Raw genomic sequence first — 26,200 nt, 5'->3', positions numbered from 1 at the left:
AACTATTGCGACTGACGAATGTAATGATAATATTGACATAGATGCTATAATACGAAAACCATATTATTATGTCAGATGTAATAGACACAATCACCACAGTATATATTAAATTATCGGTCTCGCTGTTCTATAACCATCGATTACTTATGTCATGTCGTTGAATGTATAGAACATTTATTCGGGTATCCGGTTTTATTTTTGACGATCATGTATTTTATTGTATCTACATGTAATTGTTGTTTCTTTTTTTAAATTTTTGACAGCAAACAGTTCATTCTATTAAATTTGACAGCAAATGGGTTTTAAATCTTCAATTGTCACTTGTCAAAATTTCTAAACTATCTTTCTAATCTACTTCTAAACTATCTGTCTAACTACAAAGGCTTTTGCGCCTTTTTCAAACTTATTTGCCGGCAATTATGCAATATTTTATACTATATATATATATATATATATATATATATATATATAAATCTATAGAATTTTATTTGTACTTAAAAACGAATTGGCTAGGAACAAGGACAACGTCTTAGATTAAGTAATGGGCCACTAGTTGTATTTTAACTGTAAATAATGTACATATATAGTTATAAGATTAAAAAATTTATGCCTTTCAACTTTTGTTTTATTCAGCACTACAATTTGCAAAATTGGCTTTGCAAATTTCCCAACCATAAATTTACTCAAATTTTACTTTTATTAAAAGGCGCAAACGGTAAAAAACCAAGTTTGTGCGGGAAGGCAACCGTCGTGGGTTTTTATGTTGACAACACTGTTATGTCTTAATAGTCTTGATGCTTAATATGAAAAGTAGAAGCATATAATATTCTTGATTAATGACGTAATAGCTAATAAGAAATATTATTTTGCATAACACACCAAAGACTACTTGATGCCAACTTGCACGCATTTCTATATTTACTGCATATCTGTAATTTTAAATATTCTACTACAATAATTGTTATAATTTAATGTCTTAGCATTACATTACAAGAATAAATATTTTATTATAGGGTATTTAAAAAAAAAAAATATTAAATTTCTCATAAAATATGAAGTGAATCGTTTTTCAATATTCCCCCGCCCAAAGGGGCAACTCATTTCTGCATGTTTATTGTTGCAAGTATGTGATCGATCTTCTGTGCCTGACACACGGCCTCGTTTTATTGGATCATTATATGCTAGTTTGGCATATTTTCTTCGTCTATGACCGTACTACCAAATATTGATTGCACACATACTTGAAAAATCCTGAACAGATGTTTGAACGCATGTCCTCGGTCATGAATCGGACACTCAGCCACTAGACTAACATGGCTTGACATAACGAAATGACACAGTTCAATATAAAATCTGAAATATTAGTAGTAAGACGTCTTAGGGTACTTCGAGAAAAGAGTCAAATACATCTTAAAAGGCTGGCAACCTGCGAGCCTTCTGACAGGTGTACGTGACCATAGGCGGTATCAATTATTATCAGATGATCCCCCTGCTTTTAGGTCCCTGTTTTATAAAAAAAACGTATTGATTCCCGTTTCAACACTTTCGCTTTTGCAGAAAACCCCATTCTGGCTGTCGGGTAGGTACTGATAGTACTTTATACGAAGACTTTTTTGTAATTCCACATAAATTTTGCTATAGAGCGTTTCAAACAAAAAGCTACGTGTCAAGTTACTGGCAGTGTTTATAGAAATCTATCATTTTCTATCAATTAGCTTATATAAGGACAACCTATCATGTTTTTGCTATTCCAAATATAGCGTTTAGTTGCGGAAATATCGAGCAATTTGTTAAGTACATAACATAATTACCCATTCGATATTAACTTTAATTATTTAACATTCAGGTTAATTCGTTTATTAGCAATCAATCGAATTATCTTTAAAGATCCTTCAAATCTTTATTATCACGAAATACCGATTTAGCCCGCAGTTATTTATACACGTCTTATGTAATTTTCTTTAGTTATATGTTGTAACTAGAGCCTGTAGACATGAAGTTGGTTTTAATAGTGAGTATTCTTTGTTTAATAAACTGGCTAAACATCACACAATTTTAGATAATTAATGACAGTGCGCACAACTTGAAAGTCCTTAGAATATACAGATGAAATAACTGATCGCTTGCCATGATTTTTCGAGGGCGACTCGTCGATTTGTGAAAGCGCTTATAAAGAAAATTATCAGTGATAGGTACAATATCTGTTTGCCTCATACTCTACTAATGTCCCGTGCGAACAATGCTGTAGTATAATATATTCATTTTATTTTATAAATATATAACTGACTATAAGATTTTATGAATAAGCGGTAATTCTTTAAATAGATATTTTGATTATATGTACTTAGAATATTTATTGAATCCGGTTCGTGATAATATATGAGAACGTACTTGTACTCTATAGTAAAAAATGCTGGTTCAAAGGTTCAATCGCATTATAACATATGCAATATATATGGGTTATATACATAAAAAATCTATCATTGCAGATGATAGCAGGGTTTTATATATTTTTTTTATGCTAATGCTAGTTGTGAAACAGTAAATCTTTACTTTATGAACCTCAACTATTATAATATTGGGAAATAATGTCACGACAGCCAAGCGAAGGATATAATTGGACGTCAATCGCATACATGAGTAATTTCAAGTTGAGAAAAAGATTATCATCTATGATCTAACCTCCAATTTTATATCATCGGAACATTAATTCTATGCAAGACAATTATTGTATTCCAGGCCATCTTCTCCGTAATCCTACTTGTTGTTTGTGAGCCGCAACAAGAAGCCCTGGCTGATGGGGATACGTCAGGCCTTTACTATAACTTTGACAAAAGCTATGGATGGAACTTCGATAGTAGATTTGACGATAGTCGATACGATGAAGTAGATCATAGCCAAAGGTCAGATCGAAGCAGGGACAACAAATCGCGAGAGCAAGGTGATCTAGACATTAAGAAAGAAGATCAGAATCACAATGACAGAAACAGAGAAAAACAGAACGATCCTAGAGAAAGTGATAGATACCGTTATAGAGAAAATGATAAGGACAATAATGGTAAAAACGAAAGATATAACGAACGTGATAAAAAGCGGGAAGAAGGTAATGATAAAGTAGACAGCAACAGAGACGATAAAGGTCGTTCTGATAAAAATAAAGACTACATCAAAGAAGACAAAAATAGAGATAAGTCTCAAGATAAATATAGCAAGAAAGGAAATGAATCAGATAATCGAAACGGTGAAAATCAGTTTAGTCAGAAAATAGATAGTACGCAAGAAAGTGATAAGGATAAAAACTATGACCGTCAAAATCAATATAGTAAATCTAGCCGTGACGACCAAATCAATCAACGTGGATTTGATAAACAAACCAAAGATCGAGGCTATAAAAATAACAATGAAAAAGATAACTATGAATCAAAAAATAAAAACGATAAAGACAGAAAACAGGAAAAAGAGAGCAGGAATAAAGAAAATGACAAGAACGAGAAAGATATAAATAAATATGAAAATAATAGTAAAAATAAAAACGACGCAAATAATAATAACAAAAAAGAAAAAACTAATGAAAGCAAAGACGACCGACTCAGGTATCAAGAAGACGTCAACCGTGATGATAAACTAGATAAAGAGTACAACTATGATAGTAAGTACAATGTACAATCAAACAAAAACCAAAATAATGGTAATGATGAATATAGTCGTGAGCCTGAATATAAAGACAGTTCAAGACGTGATGATAAAAATAGGGATAGCAATAACAATTATCAATACAAAGGAGAAAAACAGAGTTATTCGAGATCAAAAAGTGAAAGTTTTAGTAATGACAATAGAGAAAAATCCTATACTAATAAATCTCCAGGTTATGGTTACAGTTACTTAGAAAGCCTAATTACAGCACCTAAATCTAACTCTGACAGCTCAAATGTCAAAGCGATGGAAGGTCCTAAATACAAAGATAGCAGGAGTAAAGAACAAGGCAAAAAGGAAGAAGTTATTGAAATTCATGGTTACATCAGTAAAGGAAACGAACAAAGTGATAAGCAAGTAGAAGTTGACGTTATTGTTAAAAAAGCTGATACTGTTTTAGGAACGGGGCTAGATACAAAAGGAGGAATCCATATACATAAAGTCCTAAACAATGAAGGAAACGAAAAAGGTTACCAAATTAAAGAACCACAAAGTGAACTTAAATACGAATACATAAAACCTGGTAAAAAAACTGAAAATAAAGAAAAAGATTATAGGGAGTTATTTAATAACCATGTTCAAGACAAAAAGGACCTTCTTGGAGGAATAGAGTTTCTAGGTTTAATTAGTAACTTAGGGCAAGAAATAAAGGAACAGGTGATTGAAAAAATTCCAGGATATCATATTATTCAAAACTTAGATCCTAGAAGGCAGAAGTATAAAAGTATACAAGAGTATAACTACGATCAGAACCAAAAAAACCCAAAAATTGATCTTGAAGTGTATTACCCTCCAAAAAAACAAGACGAAGATAGTAAGAAAGTTGAAGAAAAATCTTATACTGAATTCGACAAACAAGATAAAAATAAAAAAGAAAGAGTTAATAGCAAATATTTACATCAGGACAGAAAACTTATAAATGAAAAAGAAGACACTTATAAAAGTACGGACAAAATTGAAAAACACGGTAAATATATTTATACTGCAAATAAAGACAATATAAATAAAGAAAAACAAATCGATATTCACACAAAACCATATGGCGAAAGAAATCAAGAAGTAAAAGGTTATCAGCAAGGAGGTAAGAAAGATATCTATGACTATAAAATTAGCCACAAAAAAACAGATAGGGGTGAGATGAATTCTCAAAAATACGTTACAAGCCATAGTTACGATAACGAAAAAAACAATGAGGCGTACCAATATGAATTAAACTATAATTCGGGAAACTCATATAGAAAAGCTGAAAAAAGCGATATAACAGAACAACCATACAACAATCGGCAAAATGGAAGATATCAAGATCCTAATTACTTTTATAAACCTGTAAAGGTTAAGCAAGACCCAGTAAACTATAATCGTGACGATGACTATCCAAGTCGAGAATATTTACTCCAGGATAGAGGTATAAGTAATGGTCCAGATTATCAAGGTCCTGGATATTCAAAGCAACCAGACAGAATAAATCCGTTACAGGATTTTATCAGGAGCAAGCAAAAAGAAGACAAATATATCTATGATTATACTATAGGAAATCTTGAAAAACAGGGTCCAGTTCATAATTATAATACGCCCTATTCAATACTACCCTACCCTGATAATAAGAGTTTCGGACAATATGATAAGCAAAGGGATTACAGTAATTACAATGATTACAGGCCAGCTAACGAGTACGAATATAATAGTAAACATAATTACGATCCAAAACCAAACGAAGGCTGGAGCTATCAAGGATTTCCTATTTCTAATAATGACCAAGGTAAAGAAAAGCTTGAAAAGAAAAATAATTTTCCTAAATACGAAAAAGATAAAGAAGATCAAGGCGAAATACGCAACAGTAACCCCTACAACGGATACAAAAACTACGATGATTTTCATTATAGAGAACCATATTACGTAAATAAGGATTACCCTAATTATTTATTACCGAATTATAACCAAGGATTTGGAAGTGGATTTGGTTTACCCCATCCCTATCCATTACCCAATTTAATTAATCCTCTAAGTCAAGAAATATTGGGATCTGCTGGAAGGGTACAGAAATATAATCAAAACTATATAAACATGCCTCAACAGCGCGACTACAATCTGCATTTTGGCGAATCAAAATCTATTGAATCTTATCCTAAATATGATGACGCTAATAATTACTATGAATATAGAAAGCCAGTTTATGATACAGCCTACCAGAGTTCTAATAAGGAATACATGTATCAATACCAACTACCATATGCCACGGTGTTTTCTCGAATGGGAATTAGCTAAGACTGTTTTTGCTTTGTATATCCGCCGACTCAATCATACATGAGTCAGTTAGGAAATGCGACTATTGTTATCTATTTTATAGTTATTTTTATTTCAATAAAAAGTAAAAAAAAACACTTGTAATTTTCAATTATATTTCATCGCATCAAGTTATACGTATTTTATCCAATATCTTTATAATTTAAAGGTAAAGTGGAAGAAAACCACTTCTGAAGCTTAATAAACCTGTTGTCATTTAATTTTCCTAAAATATTGATAAATAATATATGTCTTAATTGCAGGCCACCTTCTCCTTGATCCTACTCGTTAATTGCGAGCCGCAACGTGGCTACCCAAATGATGAGCAGTTGACCATAAACTCTAATAGCAATCGAAATGAGAATCGTAATAAAAACGATCGCCGCAAGGAAGGGAACCCGAGAAATCAGGAGAGAGTTAATGAAGAACGTGATCAGAGAGAGTATAGAAACCAAGGCAGAGAAAGAAGTCGAGGAAATCAAGGTTCTGATAATGTAGATGGCCGTGTGACAGAAAGACACGGAGCATACGGTGGGAACTATGGATATCCTTCGCATGAAGGATTGAACTACGCCAACGTAGCCGAACTCCTCTCGGGTAGAGACAACTACAGCGAACTTAAAAAGGATGACAGACGTAACAAGGAATATAAGAATCGCGAATATGATCCATACTATCAAAAAATTCCGAATGATTTCTACGAAAGGTTTCCCTACCCCGCCTTTGCGGGCCGCACAGGTCTAGGATTTCAGAGAAGAACTTATCTCGTTAATGGCTACACAAGCCCTCTTTCCCAAGAGTTACTGGAAATTGTAGGAAAACGTCGGGACTTTGAATATGACAAAAACCACAACAGAGTGAGCGATTATTATGATCTATATGAACCTAAGCATGAGCCAAGATATGATGACAGTGAGCTGTATTACGGCAAAAAGGAGTATAAATATGAAAGACAAGATCTATATAAGACTCCCTATCCCGAAGTACGGCCTTTAGAATATCAAAAGGGTTTGGTTAACGGTATTAATAATCCCATAGGAAGGGAACTTTTGGAAACAGGTGGAAAAAACTATAACTACAATAGTGCTTATTACCCAAATTTGTACTAAATTGTAACGACTATACCGATTCTAAAAATATAACATGCAATTAAAAATGGTTTCATTTATTTTGTTCATTGTGTTTTTTTTAGTTTACAAATTCCACTTAAAGAAACATTGAAATTTTGAAAGGTATTAAACTATTAAATGTTCTCTCAGTACATATAACTTTGCATGAATACCTCAATGTAGTTAAATAAAAAATACAATTGTCTGTACTTTCTCGATTGCAATAATTATGTTAAGTTAACCGAGTAGACTTATGAACGTCAACAGAAAAGATGTTAAATTGTTTCTAAATTTACATTTACTACTAGTTCGCAAGTCAAGGGCGTAGAGCGGGCAAGAAGAACTGGCAAGAAACTCTCCGCAACACTTTTTAATCGCCAAGTTTTGAGTTATACAAATTGTTTGAACTGGAGCAAATCAATTCCATGGATTAGAATCATTTAAATAATCGTAAAATTTATAAAAAGCTTTATTGATTAAAATACGTTTAACGTTTAATTTAAGTTTATTCGGTGATAATTCTCTAATTTCGCTTGGGGTTGTTTATAAAAAAGAATACAATTTCCATATAAGGAGTGGTTTATCTTCTGGATCCTGGTTGTTCGTACGTTTAGATTAGTTCTGTTTCGAGTATTATACTGGTGAAAGTCACCATTTGTTTTAAAATCCAAATAAACACACACTATATGTCATAATATTTAATTCCTTAAACTTATTCCGTACCGACGCCCTTGGGGAAACACAATAAAGCAGCATTTATTGCGTCATTTGGAAATCCGACACGAAACCTATATAATTTAACAATTAAAAAAATAATTAGCTAAAATGAATTAATGTTGAGTGATATCTCCAAACACTGACGGAGTTTCAATTAATAAATAATAATTTAAGCGTCATGGTAGACAAATAAACGGAAATGAAAAAGTAATGTTATTAGGTAATTAAATAAAAAAATCCATTAGGTTTTCGGATTTCTCATAACGTCATAGTTATCTTCCACAACTAATATCGCTGCATTTAATAATTAATTTAATGACTGCTATTAGCTTGTTGCGTGTGGTTTTCCCGCAAACATTCAGAATATCATTATGAATTTGTCCTAATGTCTTCTAATAACATTTAGAGACGGAATTTAAATTATTGTATTTTGATGTTTTTGTCATTTGTCTCTTCGATATGGAAGGGAAAGCATTGGTGAGTTTGTTATATTATTATGATAATTGTCTTCATTAAATATGTATTCTTCAACCAGTTGTGAAGTAGGTACTAGTATAAACTTATATAGTAAATTAGTAAAGCTATGCTAGGTTTATTTTTACTTCTGAAAAACATAGTCGTTATTATACCTTTTTTTGTACCACATGACTGATATTATGTGGCAAGACAATCTAATATTTATATTTGAATAGTGATTAGTCATTTATTAATATTGTTTCAGATTCTTACATTGGTGTTTGCTGTTGTTAATTGTCATGCGTATTATGGAAAAGACCGTCCTGACAGTATTTTTCACACTTTACCACACATGCTGCACGACATGATCAAAGGGCACCGGGGAAATAATTACAATCAGCAACCAGATACAAATAATTTCAATCCCGATCCCTATGGGAGCCGACTGAATTCAGGATATCAGCAAAATAATATGGGGTACCAAAATTTGGGGCAGAGTGGCTATAATATACCAAAAAATCAAGGACTGGATCCAGAACTTAATGACCCTTCAGAAGGACTTGGAGCAGGTAATCCGTCAAATTATAACACTGAAATTACTACTCCTCTAACAACAACGGAACAACCACGAGAAATGCTTCATTTAAGCACTAATCCACCACTTGCTTTGAATTCCTCTGCACCTATAGATTTCAACACGGACACGGCACATTCTTCAAATATTAAAAGGGACATTAACGGTTTGACCAATAATAAACTAGAAAGGGACACCAGTAAACCACGGCCTAACAATAAAAATCACAACACAATGCACATTGAAACTGACAAAAGTCTAAATATAGAACCAACGCTTAATAAAGAAAAGGAATATGTAAGAGTAAATAAACCGCGAAATCCTAATGCAATAGTTTTTCCAGATAACATGGAAGAGGTAAAGCGAGAGGTACAAGGGAAACATAATAGCAATGCATCCGAATTACCAAACAGATTCAACGATACGCCTCAAATCTTATATGCAGTTAATATAGCTCCATCTGATACCAATCAGTGGAATCGTAATCCTTCAGCTCCTTTAACTAATCCTATCACTCAACCTCCACCCCTCACAAATACCCAAGCTTTTGGTCAAAATCCTAACCAAGCTTCATACGCAACACTTATATCTCCAAACCAAACTCCATTAATTAATAAAGTAGCTGAACCGAATCCATTCGGGAACAGCATAGTTTTACCGAATGCAAATGGTGGTTCCTCTTTATATACAATCGTAAACCTTCCCAACTCCGTCGCTAATGCAAATATTCCAAGCCAAATGTTCCAATCCACTGATGTAATTTCAAACCCCTCTAGTTATCAAGTACAAAACTCGATTCCAACAGCTAATAGTGGAATAATAAACGGAATGCCAACCTATTATGTTGTATCTGTACCCAATCAATCCTCACAAACTATTCAAACAAGTGTACCGTACACAAACGCACCGGTCAGGTATACCGTCGGTTATATTTCTAGTAATGGTCAAACCGTGTTAGTGCCAAGTTCTCCAGTTGTATATCAAATAATTCCTCAGAATTTTGTGCCCATCAGTCAAAGTAATTACGTGCCTGTATCCAGTGGTCAACAAAATGTGATCGCCCAACCGTTGGCAACTCCAGGAAATGCCGCAGTTACCTATGTGCCTGTGTCTAATTCGGTAAGTTCTGGGCAACAGACTTATATGACAGTTCCCAATTCTCAAGGAAATGTACCTAACTCCCAGATCAACTATGTCCCAGTGACAAATGGACAAGGAAATATGGCAAGTCAACCGAATTACGTAACCGTATCTAATGGGCAGGAAAATACAGGGACACAAATAAATGTAGTGCCGGGTGCTCAAGAAAATACACCGAATACTCAAATCAACTATGTGCCAGTGTCAAGTGGTCAAGAGAATTCAGCAAGTCAACCTAACTACGTAACTGTAACAAGTGGACAGGGGAATACAGGTAGTCAGCTTAATTTAGTTCCTGTTTCAAATAGTCAGGGGAATACACAAAACTATGTGCCAGTGTCAAGTGATCAAAGTAACGTTGTTACGCTAACTTCAGCGCCTTCGGAGACCATGGTTTTGCCGGCAGACACTCAGTCTGTGACTTTATTAAGTTTTAAAGACAAAGATGAAGAAAAATCAAAGAAAAAGCCGTCTAAGAAGAAGTCCAAAAAGAAGTAGTACTTATGTGAAAATGTGTGGGTGAAGTTCCCGTAACATTTTTATTTATAACGTTAGTTCAGTTATGTAAAGTAAACGTGTGATACCTCATTTAATTTTTATTCTAACTTCATGTAGTAACATTATCTCAAAACTCTAATTTCTGTCGTGATCGAAATGGGAATAAAACTCTCCACTAATTTCCCTAAGGAGCAAACGTGGAACATAAATGGATTTTACGTCAGCATTATTTAGGACGAATGGGTTTTGCACTTAAAACGTTTCGGCATTCCTTGGGGATGAATTTTTTTATTTTAATATCATTCAATACATTTTGCTAACTTGTTTACATAATTGTATGGGAAGGACTTTACGTTTTGTCCAACTCCAAAGTTTGTTTTAGTCAAAACCTCTGTTTTGATTTGATATTCGTCGTATATAGTAATAATGCTTAAATTAGTAATATTTTCGTATCTTAATTGAACGATTAATGACGCACTGTAATAATTAATGTTATTTTAATTGATACAAATGACCAAGATAATAGTGGTTAAGCATCTATCAAATTAAATATATTCTCTATTACGAAAAATAAGAGTTTAATGGTAATCTAAGCATTACGGCAGCGTCTATATACCATTCAACACCTAAAAGCACGTATGAAATATAAACCAATTAAATTTAATAAATACAAATTTGTGCTGTATTCTCCTATTCATAATATAATCGATCTTGACAAATGATTGATCAAACAAATATAATGTTGTTAAGTCGAAAAAAATACCCTTTTAATAGGTGTGACGTGTCTTCAATTCATCGTTTCTTCAATAATTTATAGCATGTAATATGCTGTAGCTGTGTCAAAATAATTAAATGGATTAAAACCCAAAAATAAGATAAAAATTGATTTAATATTGACTCCAATCCATAAAATTCACTTAACAAATTCATAATTATAACATATTTTTCCCAATATTTACACATTTTTAAAAGTTTACAAAGACGCATTACAAGTGAACTACCAATGCCTTTAATATTACGCTTATTTGGTTTGTTTTTACTTTGATAATAGGATTTCTATGCATATCAAGAAAGAAAACTTAAAAAAAATATACTAATTGGTGACTAAAAATTTTAATTTATATATGTATATAAATCAATGATTTTTATATATATAATTAAATAAATAAATTAATATAAAGGGTTTGGATACTTATCATTGATTTTGACGTGATAACGTCTTTAAAATCGTTTTAGTCGGGTGACATGTTCAGAAACTTGTGTCACACCAAAACCTCACGAGCGCGATCGCAGGTATAACGAGAGAGAGACGGACCGATCTCCCGTCTCATCTCGAGCGCTGCCAGTCATTCCGTGAATGTATGAAGAAAAATGTATATCATAGTCGAATAAGTAGACTTGTCATTTTTGATTTTACACCCGAAATTTATCATCAAAAGTGTGAATAAAACGATAGATGTAATTTAAAATTTGAAAAAATTGTTATCTTCATTAATTCCTTACTTCCCAAAAACTTATATCACCAATAAGACGTTATCACGTAAACATCTCGATCGTAAACCTACTTTACAAACAACCAATATTTTTTTTTTGCCTAACAAGGAATCTATCATAGATTTTAAGAGCTTCATTACAATTTTTTTTTTAATTCACAAAGTTGTCGATTTAGATTCGAAAAAATGAATAAATCGGCACCATTTTTTAATTAACAGAAGAGGGAAGAGTGTGGGAATGTTTTAATCTGTCTGTGGTACAGGAAATGTTATATATAGTAAACAAATCAATATAAAAAGGTTGTATATCAAGAGTAAATATAGTTAAATACTAAGGCATTGGAGGTTCAGCATTTTAGGCAACAATATAAGCCGAATATAATTTAGGGAAATATATAAGCACTATTCACTATCACAACATTCAAAGGCTTTATAATTGGACCTTTCGCTTGCCGAGGATAATGCGAACCTAAAACTAAGCTTGGACTAATTTTCTCGTATTTTAAACACCAAGAACGATGGCCGTCTTACACCCAAATAGAAGTAATACATCATATAAGATAAAAGTGCAAGTAAATTGTTTAACCTTAAATTATATAAGTATATCTTTTTTTCCTATATCAAAGGATCAAATTTTTGAGCAAAAAAACAAACGGTTAATGTCAAAGGTTAACCCACGTGCCAATTAACACAAAATCACAGACGCAAAATGTAACTGTGGTAAGCAGACATCTCACAACGCTGAGAATTGAAGCCAGCAATATATATGACAAATATTATTCGTCATATTTGTATGTCGAAAGCACATATATAAAAATAACTTTTTTAATTTATGGGTCTAAAGTAACCATTGTATGCTTATAAGCCATTATTTCAAAGACTAGTGCAAACTACAAGTTAGGTAATAACAATAATTTATATTTATATAATAGGGTTGCCAGATAGAAATTCAAACTAAAATATCTCTTGGTTGATCTATCAAATTCTTATTAAACGTATTATAAATCCATATATAGTGCTTTTCATGAAAGAAGTCCCGCGGATATTTTTGGAACTAAATTTGACAGGTCGGCAATGTCGTCATTCGTCGATGTTATCAAGTTCGTTTGTTGTGGTAGATTTTTGTGAATTTTTAACTAACTTAGTGCATTTTAAATATTGATTACAACGCCAAAAGTTGTAAAAAGTTCGGCTCGAGAAATGATATTAAAGGTGAAAGAGTTCTGTGAAGCGGAACATAAGAATCAAGGTGTTTTAATACAACTACACAATGTTCGGAAGAGAATTGCCGCCATAACAGGTACTTTTTAGAGTTGCCATTTAATATTAGTTTGCTGTATTGATGGGACTTTTATGATATAAATTCGTTTTTGCGACAAAATTGAACAAATACATAACGTGATGAAACTAGGTAACTGAAATTAAAACATATATTACATAAGCATTATAAACTTAAAGTTATTATTATTTTTAGTTGTTCATAATTTAATTGCAGGTGTGTCAGAACTAACTATAACAAGAATTACAAACGAGGGTATAACAGCGGTGTGTACTTCGAAAAAAATTGTAACCCAACAATTATGCAATAAAACTCTGAATAAAAAATTGTATTGCTTTTCTTTACCCTATTTTCTCAACTTTTCCCTGTAAGTAGGTAGAACACCGCTAATATAAGTAAATAAATATGTATATACTTTTTACATAACAGAAATATTGTTTCATCGAAGTATGCAGAAAATAATATTACTTGATAAATTACATCTGCTAAATGTAAATAAAATAGGTAAATTTTTTACTCATAAATGGCAACATTACGTCATGCGATTGCAGCGCCGCGTCTGGGGGACTTCTTTCGTGAAAAGGACTATACATATTAGTTGTACGCTAACAGGCTAGTGTAGATTATATATATTTTACACAGCTTGTAAAAATCATTATATCATTTTGGATAAATTACCAAATAATTAAGGGCAGTGTTTTCGATGTTTTCTGATTTTGTATAATACTTGATTAAATTATTATAACTATTACTATTTGAGCAATATTACACTAGAAGGATATTAAAATTTTCTCAGGCGCTCATAAAATTCTCGTAGATTTGACAATAACTATTTTATCATGATACTGATTTTAGTAAGCTTTAGTAAGCTAAACTTATCATTTATATTAGTGCATATTCTTTGGCTAGTGTTGTACATAAAATATCCACTTATTCGTAAAAACTAAATCAGTGTAATTGAACTCCTATACCTAAAGAAGGCTTTCTCCAAATTATGTTTACGCTGTGATAATAAACGACAGATGTACTTCAGATAAAACGGTCCAATTGCACTGATTTATTTTTTATTTGTGGCTAGAGATTGAGTCATTTAACTGTCATCTGTCAGAATCTGATCATTTGACATATTACTTGTCTCTAGTCCTGGCCTACAGGTAAAATTCAGGAACGAGATTTAGTACAAACGATAACCAATCCAATATGTTTTTGACATACGAGAGTCACACTTCAAACGCTGTGTGTGTGTTTTTGTTGACGATCGAAGCCCGAGCCGAGTCACGGCCAAGCCAAGTTTACATAATTGTATTAAAAAAAAAAAATGGTCAAGAGAGTCTTTTTTTTGGTCTTGTCAAAACTTCGCGAAATCTGGTTTCTATTGATTTTGGTATCATTTGAAATTTTTAAACATATAAATGATAAGGTTTTATTTGTGTAATGTGTGAAATATTACATTATTAATTACTATCAGCTGTATTTTTAATTACACTATTGTCTAGCTCTTAGTCTAGCTCAAGTCATCGTTTTCCGTCACTTGGCATGAAGGATTTTTGACTTCAACCGTTTGAAGTAAGTAATGGTTTTGACATACGGGAGTCATTGTTCGTACTAAGTATAGTTTCTGAATCTCACCCTTAGAGTCAACTCTTAGCGCGGTGTTAAATCTCGACTGAGTATGGTTCTAAGCCTTATAATTTAGTGCACAAGTTTAAACATTATTCGAAGCAAAAATAATCATTAAATTATATATATAAGACCTTGCCAGAACTATTTAAATATAATATAAAAAATATTGTAATCAATAATGAATAACGTAATAATTAATCTTTGTACTCTCTTTGAGAGTCTACAGAATGTAAGGGATTTGTTTCTGTCCTTTGCTTTCACATCTAAATTCTTAACCGCTGATTAGATTTTGATGTTGAGCCAGCAAGACACGGAATTTTTTTTTTATATAAAACCTCTTTTGATTAATAACGATTCCTAATTGCTTCGAATAGTGTTTATAATGGTGTGAAAAGTTTAAGTATGTACAATAGTTGTAGATATAAAGATTTGTTAATATTAAATAATGTTTTTTACTTTAGTAAGTAAGCATTGTGAAAAGTGCTTTGTATATGCAGAACAAATAAATGAAAATTGTAAAAATTGTGCTGCGGAACTTAATATATTTTATGTAAAATAAAATATTGTATCTATGTCCTATCTTCACAACCAAGTAAAAACACTGATTAATATTTCTCATACATTTGAATGGAATAAAAATATGTTAAGTTTTTCCGTAATAATTCCTAAAATTGACTTTTATCTTTTATTCGATTCCTTTAAGTAAGAAATGTACCAACTTATCACAACGAAAATATAATTTAAAAACTAATTTATATAAATTTGTGGTTAAAGCGGACACGAATATTAAATTTGAGATAAGCCTTAAAACTATGAAGTCACACATTAAATGCCTTATTATAAGGCGCGTCACCGTTGCGGTGCAATCCCTTGGCCATTTTCTTTGCTTTCCTTGCTCTTTGTGGATGATTTGCTGACACTCTGTTTTGTTTCTGGTTTCTCTTTGGTTTCTTCGACAGCTTCCAAGTTGATATCGAATGAAACTTGCCTGTAATTAGTAAAAGTTGTCTCAACACCTGTTTGTGATGTGAAATCTAATTAAAATTTCACGTAGAATTTAAAGGACGCCTCTGCCGTAATCTAGTAAATGTAAAACTAAATACGTTATATTAAAAATTTATAAGCGTGTTTTCGTTGTTTGTTACGCTTAAGAAAGCCCTCGACTATTTTAGGTTCTTTTCCCGCACAGTCCTTATGGAGGACCCTACTTTGTCATTTATGGCAAAGTAGTAATGCCCTCGGCCCCAATCTTCATTTTCCCTATCTCAGATAGGACAGAAGGTAATTGGTTGTACTTTGTGGCAATAATATATCAGCACTCTTTATCAACGTAATACCTACTTGTCAGTAAGATAGTTTCCAGGAGCTGAGAGCGAGCGTCCGGCCCGCGCTAGAACCGTGCGTTTCCCTCGCACAGCAACGGCCGTTTCCCCAGTTTCACTAGATTCGCGACGGGAACTACTCTCCCGACTGCGTAGAAATGGGTTCTGAAAGTGTCATATAGAAGTGTTAACAAAAGTAAATTACTCGTAGCATCAAACAATAAAACCTATACACACTCGTACAACTTAAGGCTATTGCTTAGTTAAATTAAATTATTTCGTGGCACAACATCGGCGCGAAAAAACATTTGTATATTCGGAATAAGGTACGTTATATTACTCTACTGCGTATTTTAATCGTCAATTAGGAAAAAGACTGGCCAACGTATATACAAGAACTAAAACGTCTTTCAGAAGAAACATAGCTAAAGACTTAATGAACCCCACAGTTATTACTAAATAACTAATTATTTACTATCATTATTTCGCTGTTAATAATCTAAATAGAATATATTATAACCACAGATGCTTTTTTTAAAATTAATAATTATAGCTCAATATACATTTTTGTCTCTTTAAATCTAAAATACTAATGAATACTATGTAGAATACTGTATTTATTTTTTAAAAACAGAAATTAAGGAAAGAAACAATTAAAAAAAAATCTATTTATTTAAAACATAAAAATTTATATTTACTTTTAGTAAATTTTTTCAACTGTATTTAACTACTTTTAATAGGAAGCATTATAATTTTATCACTATAATTGTCGTATTAGTAAAATTTGTATAGTCATAAGTTGTAGGTGCTGTAATATTTAAAATAAAAATTACACCCTTCCATTCCTTTTTCTGATCATTTTTAGTATAAATTAAAATAATAATATAATCTGAATAATATCAAGGAATCACCTGAAAGCTGTGTTTCTTGAGCATGGTCTTGATGAGGATGAGTGTGGAGATGTTGGGGATGGAGGTTACTACCCGTGCTAAGTCTTCATCTGTTACTTCGACTAATCTGCAATTCTCCTGCTCTGACGGCAGCAGATCTTTTCCCCCACAGGTTATCCACTCATGGTCCTGAAAGAGAATAATTTTATGCTTGAACCATTATATTAGTTAAGTTAAAAAAAGTATAAATGTGCGTTGAGCAATTGTTTTACAACTTTTAAACATGTGTTATATTTAATTTCTTACAATCTGTGTTATTCTGTTGAGAATAGGACGATGATAGGAAAAGTAGGAAATGAAAGGGAGTGTTTCGAGTTTAATGTGTCTTGAAAAAGTCAAATCGATGGTGGTGCCTCCTAGTGTTGTTGAGTTATTAACGTCTGATGCACAATCGACATTAAACATGTCTTTCATGAATTTGATGAATGTTTCGTCATTTTTCACATTTGTGTTGAAGTCGCCACAAAGAAGAATTGGTATATCGGTATCAACTTCCATGATGGGATGTACATACTGGCTGTTATAAACATACGGAAATAGTGCTTGATGTAGCAGAACACTGATGTTAGAAATACTTGCACCAGGATGAATATAAACTGCGCCAAGAACCATTTTGAACGTGGTATCAGCGGTGAAGCATATAACTTCTGCTAAGCAAACGTCACCAGTGTTTCTAATAAGGCGGGTTGTATCTGAAAGTTCAACATTGAGAATTTTGGCTGTGGATGTCGATGATAAGTTTCTATAAATTGCCACTCCACCTGCTGCATTTGTTTCAGAATCTGATCGATTATTCTGCCGGGTTACACATTCAAAATTTTCAATTGAAATTGGATCACAATTGTCACGCATCCACGTTTCAGTCAGAATCAAATAATCAGACCTTGGAATCACTGTGTCTTTTTCAATATCTGCAAAGTGAGCAGACAAACTCTGTGAATTAAGGTTCGTTATTAAAGTTTGTCCTGCATTGTTTGAGTCATTACAGAATTTTACTGCATTATCAGTAATTGTTCGAAGTGTGTGTCCACGAAGTCGAATGTATTCGTTACGGATATCTCTTGTTGTCTGTGAATCGTTTCCCTCCCGTCCGTGTTTAAACCGAAATGGAGCATCTTTTTCGGTGATAATATGCAAGCCTTCTAAACTTGTTACCCGACTCAGCGCCACGTACACCAACTGTTGCGGTTGCTTGGATGAGTATTTATAAACAATGACAGCAAACGTCCCACCTTGTGACTTGTGAATAGTGATGGCACAAGCAGGAACGCAAGGAAACTGTTTTCGTTTGCATTTTATAGTTTTTGTTAGTGTAATGTTTACTATTTTCTTATAAACTGGTACCCAGTTTGTAGACAAAGTATTTGGCTTGCTTTGCACTTGAGGTCGACATTTAACTTTGGCTGTGGTTCCTATTGTTTCTTCTGGAAACTCGAACCATAAAGTAACAATTTCTTCTCTAGCTGCTGGCGAAGTTGTACTGGTCGATGGTCCTGCTTCTGCAGGATTGTCATCTACATTTGACTGCTGGCGTTCGATATGTCGCAAGACACCAATAGATCCATTTACTAACCCATCAGCGACATCTATGTTAGAAGTTATCATGTAGGGATATCCTTCTGCCAATGGCAGCAGGTACGGTAATCCATCGGTTTCTGCCACTGTCATCTTGTGTAGTTTACCTTGATATTGTCTCTTCTCTTGTTCACTTGAATAACCAAGCATAATATCATGTGCGAGACAGTTGTATGCATTTAGAATTGCGCTTCGGTTGTACGAATCCACTTCATTGTTACTATAATACAGCCTGACAGCATCAGGCACGTTTTCCTTGCACCAAGCCTGAGTTCTATGTCTGGACTCAATAAGGGAGATATTATCGTTGCTTAGTTGAAGTCCATCGCCGATTTTTGTTAGAATCGTTGAAAACCGCTCATCGGTTTGTCGCACAACACGAACCAGTGGGAAGTAATCAATGCTGTGCCAAAGAATTGGACCTCCTAATTGATTGATCGGCATAGTATAACATGGAGTTGCTCGTACAGGTGGAAGCTGTCTGAAATCTCCACATAATATAACGTGAATGTCTCCGAAAGGTTTGTCATATATGCCAGTAATCTGCTGCAATCGGTAGTTAACTTGTTGAAGAATAGCTGAACTTAACATGCTGATCTCGTCGATGAAAACAGCTTTGACGCCTACGAACATGTTTCTGTAAGCTTGCAAATTTTCTGTGGATAAGAGTTTCGTCACGCGAGAAGTTGTGAGACGAAACGCTGAATGGACTGTAGTGCCACCAAGAGGTACAGCGGCTTTACCTGTGCTTGCACAGGCAATGTAGGCGTTGTTCATTGTGTTGTGCTCCTGAGTGTAGCGGTTGTATGTCTCCATGAGGCACTTTAACGTGTAAGTTTTTCCACAGCCTGCAGGACCCGTGAAGAAAATTTGAACTGCTTCAGAAGTGTAATCTCCACAACCATGCAATCGATGTATAACCTCAAGAATGATCTGTCGTTGTTCCGGATTAGTTGTTCGTACAAGTTCACAATACTGTTGCTTTGACATTACATTGCTGCGTTTCTTTACAATCGAGAATCCTTGTCGTGAGACGATTTGGTGAACATCATCGACGTTTTCGGCACCATCCTCTCCTAACAACTGTTGAACAAAGGCTGTTCTGGATTCTTCTTCCCGTAAATTACTGTTGTCTTCGTTTTGCAAAATCATCATCGCTTCAAGTTCTCTCATGACGTTTTCAATGTTCAAATTAGACTCGAATTGACTACGGCGTTCCATGATCGCGTCTTTGTTGTCGTCAAATAATTGGAGAAATTTATTTTGATCAACAATTTCTAACATTTCGTTGCGGAATTGTACGTATAATAGAACCATTTCTCGTTTATAATTGACAGTTTCGTCCATGTCGTAATGTCTGTACCGTATAACGCGTCCGATTAGTCGTTTGCGGTATTGATTTCGTGCTCTTGTCATTCTTACTACGGGTTCATTTTCTAGATCTTCTTCGCCATCCACGTGCACGTCGTCCTCCTCGTCAACGAAATCATTAGCTTTAGCATACCACGATGCAAACTCAGCTAAATACACTTGTTCTAAAGATGCAGGACGCTCTTCATAGCGCTGAATTATGTTTTTGGTCCAGACATCAGTACTGTTTTCGTCAAGCCCTTCGCGGTCCATTTGTTGACGACGTTTGCGGCAACGTTGTCTTTCCGTCGGCCATACTGTTGGAATGTACGCAACTTGACGACTTGTCTCGCTCATTGGTTGACGTAGGAGATACCATGCTGCTTCTTGCGCTGACATCTCGACAGCGTTAAGCAGCTTGATGCTTAAAGCTTTCAACTGGTCTGTATAGTCCCGTTCGGGATGCTCTTGCATCATCGTAGTAAGCTCACGACGTAGATTGCCCATTCCACGAGCTGATTTATTTACGTACTCCACAACATACTCTGCGCAGCTGTATTCATCCAAGATAAATTGAATGTCGATGTTTGAGTTGACTTCGCCAGCGATGTACGGATTGAACGTGTTTGTCATAAGTTCGTCTAAGTTTCGTCTGAACAGAAGAGTTGGTCTGCGTAACGTTGAGCGCACAATGTCAAGGTATGAATCGTGTGTCAAACCATTAGCTCCAAGAAAGTAATCCATGCCCGCGTACCGACGTTCATCGAGTGAAGTACGCAGCTCTTTCGCCTTCTGTTGTAGTGTTCGACGGCGTTTATCAGATTGAGGCATTGGAACTAATACACAAGTCGTAGACATTGGCCAGTACGGAATTCCGAATCTACAAATTGTCTCACCTCGCTTCGTGCATGTGAAAGTATGTTTGTGTATCTGGTTGGCGTAGATGGAATTGTTAGGTACATCATTCCGGGCTACCGTACTCAATTTATCTACGAGCTTAATGGTTTTTGGCATATTTTCTGACGGGGTTTCATGTGGGTCGTTGTTTAACCAAAATAAAATGTGTGCGTGGGGGCTTCCTCGATGCTGGAACTCAAAACGAATGAAGTAATCTCTAACAAAATACTCTCCGAATGGATTATAGGACTGTTTGGATTCCAGCATTTTCATCAAGGAACCGACGAGCTTGTAGAAGTAAATGCAGCACGTCACAGGATCGTCACTAACTAAAGTACAGCGCTCGGAAGTGTTGAGATCTCCTGCTGATTTTCCAGGATATTTATTGCTCAGTCTGAGAAGTATAGAAAGCAATTTCATCCATCGTATTTCGTTTGCACTTATAGTGAGAAAGATGGTTGGTTTACCAAGTTGACGAATCATGGCAAAGAGGTCACGTTTGCGAGAAGCCCAGTATTGGACGGAGTTTGGCACTGTCTTCATGAATGCGAGGTTTTGTAAGACATATTCTTTCAGAAATTCTGGGTGTTCTAACATACGTCGTGTAACATTTTCTGTGACTGAAACGCTGCGAAACGTGCTGTAAATTCCATCCACCATACGTAGCCGCAAAATTTTCATTGCTACGTACAAGATTTTTTGAGGCGTGGCTCCGCGTCTGTCGCTTCGTCGTATTTCACTGGTTGCCATCATGTAAGGTGTCACTGAAACTCCCATGTGGAATCGACGTGGATTTCCATAGTATATTGATGGGAATGACAACTCTTCTGCATGACGGTCATAAATGATGTTGAGGGGAGTTGCCCGGTGTCCTGGTGCGATATTGAGACAATCTTCTACGTTCCACATCACGGTATGTTGTCTTGAAGCGAGAATTTCAGATTCAGGATTCTGTTCTGCGGAGATATTTTCTATACGGTTTGACGGGTCATCCTCTACGTCATCGAAGTCCGGCAAAGCATGATTCAGTCTCGACAAGTCCACTTTGATTTCGTACAAACGATATAATGGAGAGTTCTGCAGAACAGTTAACCACGAAGTAACTGTACTTTTGGACATGTATCCACTAATGTAAACAGATTTGTGGGCAAGGTTTCTTTTAATGTTTACATTAATAACGTCGTCCTCATCCAATTGTCGCGGCAAACATTTTACCATTTCTTGAACGTCGACTGGTACGTTTATCACTTGTCCTATGATTCCATAAGAGAAATCATGGCGCAGACGACGCACTTGCATAAATGGTAGACGAGGCGAAATCAATCGTTCACTGATGGGATCTAACGGTGGTAGGCCTGGTGGTGGGTCAGGATATGAAAATCCATTAATTTTTGCTAGCGGTGGCATCGATTGTTTGTTTAGTGACTTTTTGCAAGTGTTGCAAACCAGTTCATATTCTTCGCTGCTCAGTTGTCGATTTTCTTTGATAAACCAATCTGAAATTACCTTCAGCTGTGCTGCAGTGATGGGTTTAAGGTCGTTTCTAAACCAAAGTCTGTCACAGACCGAGCAAGCGTAGCCAAAATCGTTGTCCAAAAAAGTAGATTTGAATCTTATGATTGATGATGACCATTTAGTGTTCCAAGTAGATTGTGCTTGAACTTCAATTTGATCTGAAGAAGTACTTGGTTGTACAGTAGTTTCTGCTGGTTCTGTTGCTAAAGTTTGACGTTGTTGGTCGGTAAATTGTCGTTGAGTATCAATATGGACGGTGTTTAACCTTTGCCCTGAACGAGATGAGGATCTAGTTGTCGCTCCTAGAGAACCACTGGCAATAGCCAAGTTAGTAGCTTGGCGTAATCTGTTGTTTCGATCTCTTACATTACGTGCTTCTCTTGCAGCTGCTGCCTGTGCAGGAGTTTTGGATGCAGCAATCCGCTGTCTGTACTCTCGTTGTATTTGTGCCCTTGTTGTTGGTTCTGCAAATAGCGTCGCAGAGGTAGATGCAACAGCTTCTTGAACCTCCACGGGAACAGGAATTGCAGGAAAGAGTGGCTCATTTGTGAGATTGACACGCTCATCAGGTTGATCTGCAGTGGTGGTAGATTGTTGTTGCGCGTGTTGTCGTTGACTTCTAGTTTGGACATTGTTCGACTCTTCCCCTGAACGAGATGGAGATGTAGTTGTCGTTTCAAGAGAATTACTGGCAATAGCTAAGTTAGGAGCTTGGCGTAATCTGTTGTTGCGTTGTCTTTCGTTTTTCGATTTTCTCGCAACAGCCGCCTGAGCAGGAGTTCTAGATGCTGTGATACGCTGTCTGTACTCACGTTGTTTTTGGGCTTTCGATTTTGAAGCAGTGATTATTGGCTGCGCGAATGGCGTTGCTAAAGTAGATGCTACAGCATCTTGAACCTCCATGGGAACAGGAATTGCAGGAAAGAGTGGCTCATTTGTGAGATTGACACGCTCATCAGGTTGACTTGCAGTGGTGGTAGATTGTTGTTGCGCGTGTTGTCGTTGACTTCTAGTTTGGACATTGTCCGACTCTTCCCCTGAACGAGATGGAGATGTAGTTGTCGTTTCAAGAGAATTACTGGCAATAACCAAGTTAGCAGCTTGGCGTAATCTGTTGTTGCGTTGTCTTTCGTTTTTCGATTTTCTCGCAGCAGCCGCCTGAGCAGGAGTTCTAGATGCTGTGATACGCTGTCTGTACTCACGTTGTTTTTGGGCTTTCGATTTTGAAGCAGTGATTATTGGCTGCGCGAATGGCGTTGCTAAAGTAGATGCTACAGCATCTTGAACCTCCGTGGGAACAGGAATTGCAGGAAAGAGTGGCTCATTTGTGAGATTGACACGCTCATCAGGTTGACTTGCAGTGGTGGTAGATTGTTGTTGCGCGTGTTGTCGTTGACTTCTAGTTTGGACATTGTCCGACTCTTCCCCTGAACGAGATGGAGATGTAGTTGTCGTTTCAAGAGAATTACTGGCAATAACCAAGTTAGCAGCTTGGCGTAATCTGTTGTTGCGTTGTCTTTCGTTTTTCGATTTTCTCGCAGCAGCCGCCTGAGCAGGAGTTCTAGATGCTGTGATACGCTGTCTGTACTCACGTTGTTTTTGGGCTTTCGATTTTGAAGCAGTGATTATTGGCTGCGCGAATGGCGTTGCTAAAGTAGATTCTACAGCATCTTGAACCTCCATGGGAACAGGAATTGCAGGAAAGAGTGGCTCATTTGTGAGATTGACACGCTCATTAGGTTGATCTGCAGTGGTGGTAGATTGTTGTTGCGCGTGTTGTCGTTGACTTCTAGTTTGGACATTGTCCGACTCTTCCCCTGAACGAGATGGAGATGTAGTTGTCGTTTCAAGAGAATTACTGGCAATAATCAAGTTAGCAGCTTGGCGTAGTCTGTTGTTGCGTTGTCTATCGTTTTTCGATTTTCTCGCAGCAGCCGCCTGAGCAGGAGTTCTAGATGCTGTGATACGCTGTCTGTACTCACGTTGTTTTTGGGCTTTCGATTTTGAAGCAGTGATTATTGGCTGCGCGAATGGCGTTGCTAAAGTAGATGCTACAGCATCTTGAACCTCCGTGGGTTCACTCATCGAAGGTAGTGGCTTATTCGTGACATCCTCTGGTTCGTCAGGCTTTTTTTCCATGGTGGGATTGTAAGCGGTTCTGCAAAATAAATCGTCGTTCGAAACAATTTAAAAAAAAAAAATCATAAAATTATTTATTCTTATTTCAGAAAATCATTTTAAATTTAAAAAATAAAAATACAACAAAATACTTGAATAAAATTTATTGTTTAAATTTCTACTCAATTGTTAAAATTTAAATTTTGATTTTATTATTTTAATAATATAATTAAATTTTTTCAATTAGTTACTTAATTATTTTTGCAAATTTAATTGTAATTTGTTATAAAAAAGTAATAATTTTAAATAATTCATTATAAGAATAAACAATTATTAAATTATTGTTTATAAATCTTACATTTAAAATTTAGAAACATTAAAATTTTCGGAAATCTAGTTTTTAAAAAGCCCGCCTCAATGTGTTTGATATAGGAGAAAATGTTCCCTTTGACGGATGGCTGGTCCAACCTGTCATTTCAGACACGTTGTTCTGATATGTGGAAGATTTAATATTTATGTTTTAATTTTTTTAAATCATAGCTACGCTCGATAATTATTTCGATTGAATAAAGCCATCAATTTTTTACTCATCATGAAATAGTTCTGTTAACTTATTGTTTTAATTTTGTCAATTATAGCATAACCTACACAATCGCTGCACTAGCGGACTGATGCTATTCATTTTAATGATGAAAGCACGAATATTCGACAATATATCACTGAATATATAATTAATATCGAAAGAATCATTACCTTTATCGCTGTAATTATCGTTGCTGTAAACAATTGACACCACATTCACTTTTCACTGCACTTGATACTCGATCAAAACATGTAAATGTATTTCTGTATAGCAGCACTCCACGTGGACGCATCGTTCACTTAAGTAGGAGAATGACAGATGTCGAACGCTGCCAAACGCGGAGGGCGATTGTGCCTCTTTGTCGTTCGGCGCTCTCGCTTGCACTTCTAACCTTAAATGGAACGCCTCAGAGCGAGGGAACGCCTCAGAGCGAAGGAACGCCTCAGAGAGAGGTAACGCCTCAGAGCAAAGTAACGCCGCATGAGTCATGTTTTTTTGTGCGTGCAGCCGGCTCCATCGAATTATAAGACGTTGTCACGTCAAAAATTAGTTGTGTAAATATAATTCTTCAAAATTTGATTTAAGATATATTATATCTTTGTTACAATACCACCATTTAAAAACAACTGCAGTATGGACTTTATAAAAAATAAAATAAATCAGTGGCACGACAACCTCTTTAGGTCTTGGCATCAGATTTCTGAATCTAGGCAGGCAAGTAGGTGATCAGCCTTCAGTGCCTGACACACGCCGTCGACTTTTTGGGTCTAAGACATGTCGGTTTCCTCACGATGTTTACCTTCACCGTACGATCAAATGTTAAATGCGCACATAGAAAGAAAGTCCATTGGTGCACAGCCGGGGATCGAACCTACGACCTCAGGTATTAGAGTCGCATGCTGAAGCCACTAGGCCAACACTGCTCTTGGACTTTATAAGTTACAGTTTTCATCTAGTGTTTCTCGCAATTTATTTAGATAATAAGAGAGAGAGGAATATTAGCGTAGTGGCTTCAGCGTGCGACT

General features: G+C 35.3%; 4 protein-coding genes across 8 annotated transcripts in view; 2 read left to right on the top strand and 2 right to left on the bottom strand.

The window, feature by feature from the left end:
- Positions 1-1,684: 1,684 nt before the first annotated feature.
- LOC125063012 lies at positions 1,685-7,127 on the top strand. Its single transcript, XM_047669203.1, has 2 exons — positions 1,685-2,011; positions 6,240-7,127. Exons 1-2 carry the CDS (start codon positions 1,994-1,996, stop codon positions 7,083-7,085), a joined length of 864 nt encoding a protein of 287 aa, XP_047525159.1. The 5' UTR covers positions 1,685-1,993; the 3' UTR covers positions 7,086-7,127.
- A 1,005-nt stretch (positions 7,128-8,132) lies between these two features.
- LOC125063038 (AT-rich interactive domain-containing protein 2-like) lies at positions 8,133-11,605 on the top strand. Of its 2 annotated transcripts, XM_047669253.1 has the most exons (3): positions 8,133-8,279; positions 8,524-8,827; positions 9,176-11,605. In XM_047669253.1, the coding sequence occupies exons 1-3, from the start codon at positions 8,262-8,264 to the stop codon at positions 10,468-10,470; spliced, it is 1,617 nt and encodes a 538-aa protein (XP_047525209.1). In that variant the 5' UTR covers positions 8,133-8,261; the 3' UTR covers positions 10,471-11,605. The 2 variants fall into 2 exon arrangements, with proteins under 2 accessions (XP_047525209.1, XP_047525208.1); XM_047669252.1 differs by having other exon boundaries at positions 8,524-11,605.
- A 3,914-nt stretch (positions 11,606-15,519) lies between these two features.
- Positions 15,520-26,200, bottom strand: part of LOC125063039 (calcium/calmodulin-dependent protein kinase kinase 2) — a 57,677-nt gene continuing 46,996 nt past the window's right edge. Inside the window, exons 9-11 of the mRNA XM_047669254.1 lie at positions 17,099-17,266; positions 16,207-16,352; positions 15,520-15,853 (exon numbers count right to left, since the gene is read on the bottom strand). Coding sequence (XP_047525210.1) covers positions 15,715-15,853; positions 16,207-16,352; positions 17,099-17,266 — 453 coding nt within the window. The 3' untranslated portion in view covers positions 15,520-15,714. The remainder of the gene's footprint in view (positions 15,854-16,206; positions 16,353-17,098; positions 17,267-26,200) is intronic.
- Positions 17,324-24,579, bottom strand: LOC125063037. 4 transcript variants are annotated; one of them, XM_047669249.1, is made up of 3 exons: positions 24,542-24,579; positions 21,805-23,761; positions 17,324-21,537 (listed from the first exon to the last, which is right to left on the bottom strand). In XM_047669249.1, exons 1-3 carry the CDS (start codon positions 24,557-24,559, stop codon positions 17,372-17,374), a joined length of 6,141 nt encoding a protein of 2,046 aa, XP_047525205.1. In that variant the 5' UTR covers positions 24,560-24,579; the 3' UTR covers positions 17,324-17,371. The 4 variants fall into 4 exon arrangements, with proteins under 4 accessions (XP_047525205.1, XP_047525202.1, XP_047525206.1 ...); XM_047669250.1 differs by having other exon boundaries at positions 19,229-21,016; positions 21,093-23,761; XM_047669251.1 differs by having other exon boundaries at positions 19,229-22,661; positions 22,714-23,761.

This window comes from Pieris napi, chromosome 2 (genome assembly GCF_905475465.1).
Source record: "Pieris napi chromosome 2, ilPieNapi1.2, whole genome shotgun sequence".
In the NCBI taxonomy this organism is placed as follows: Eukaryota; Metazoa; Arthropoda; class Insecta; order Lepidoptera; family Pieridae; genus Pieris; species Pieris napi.
This window is presented reverse-complemented; position numbering and strand designations above follow the sequence as displayed.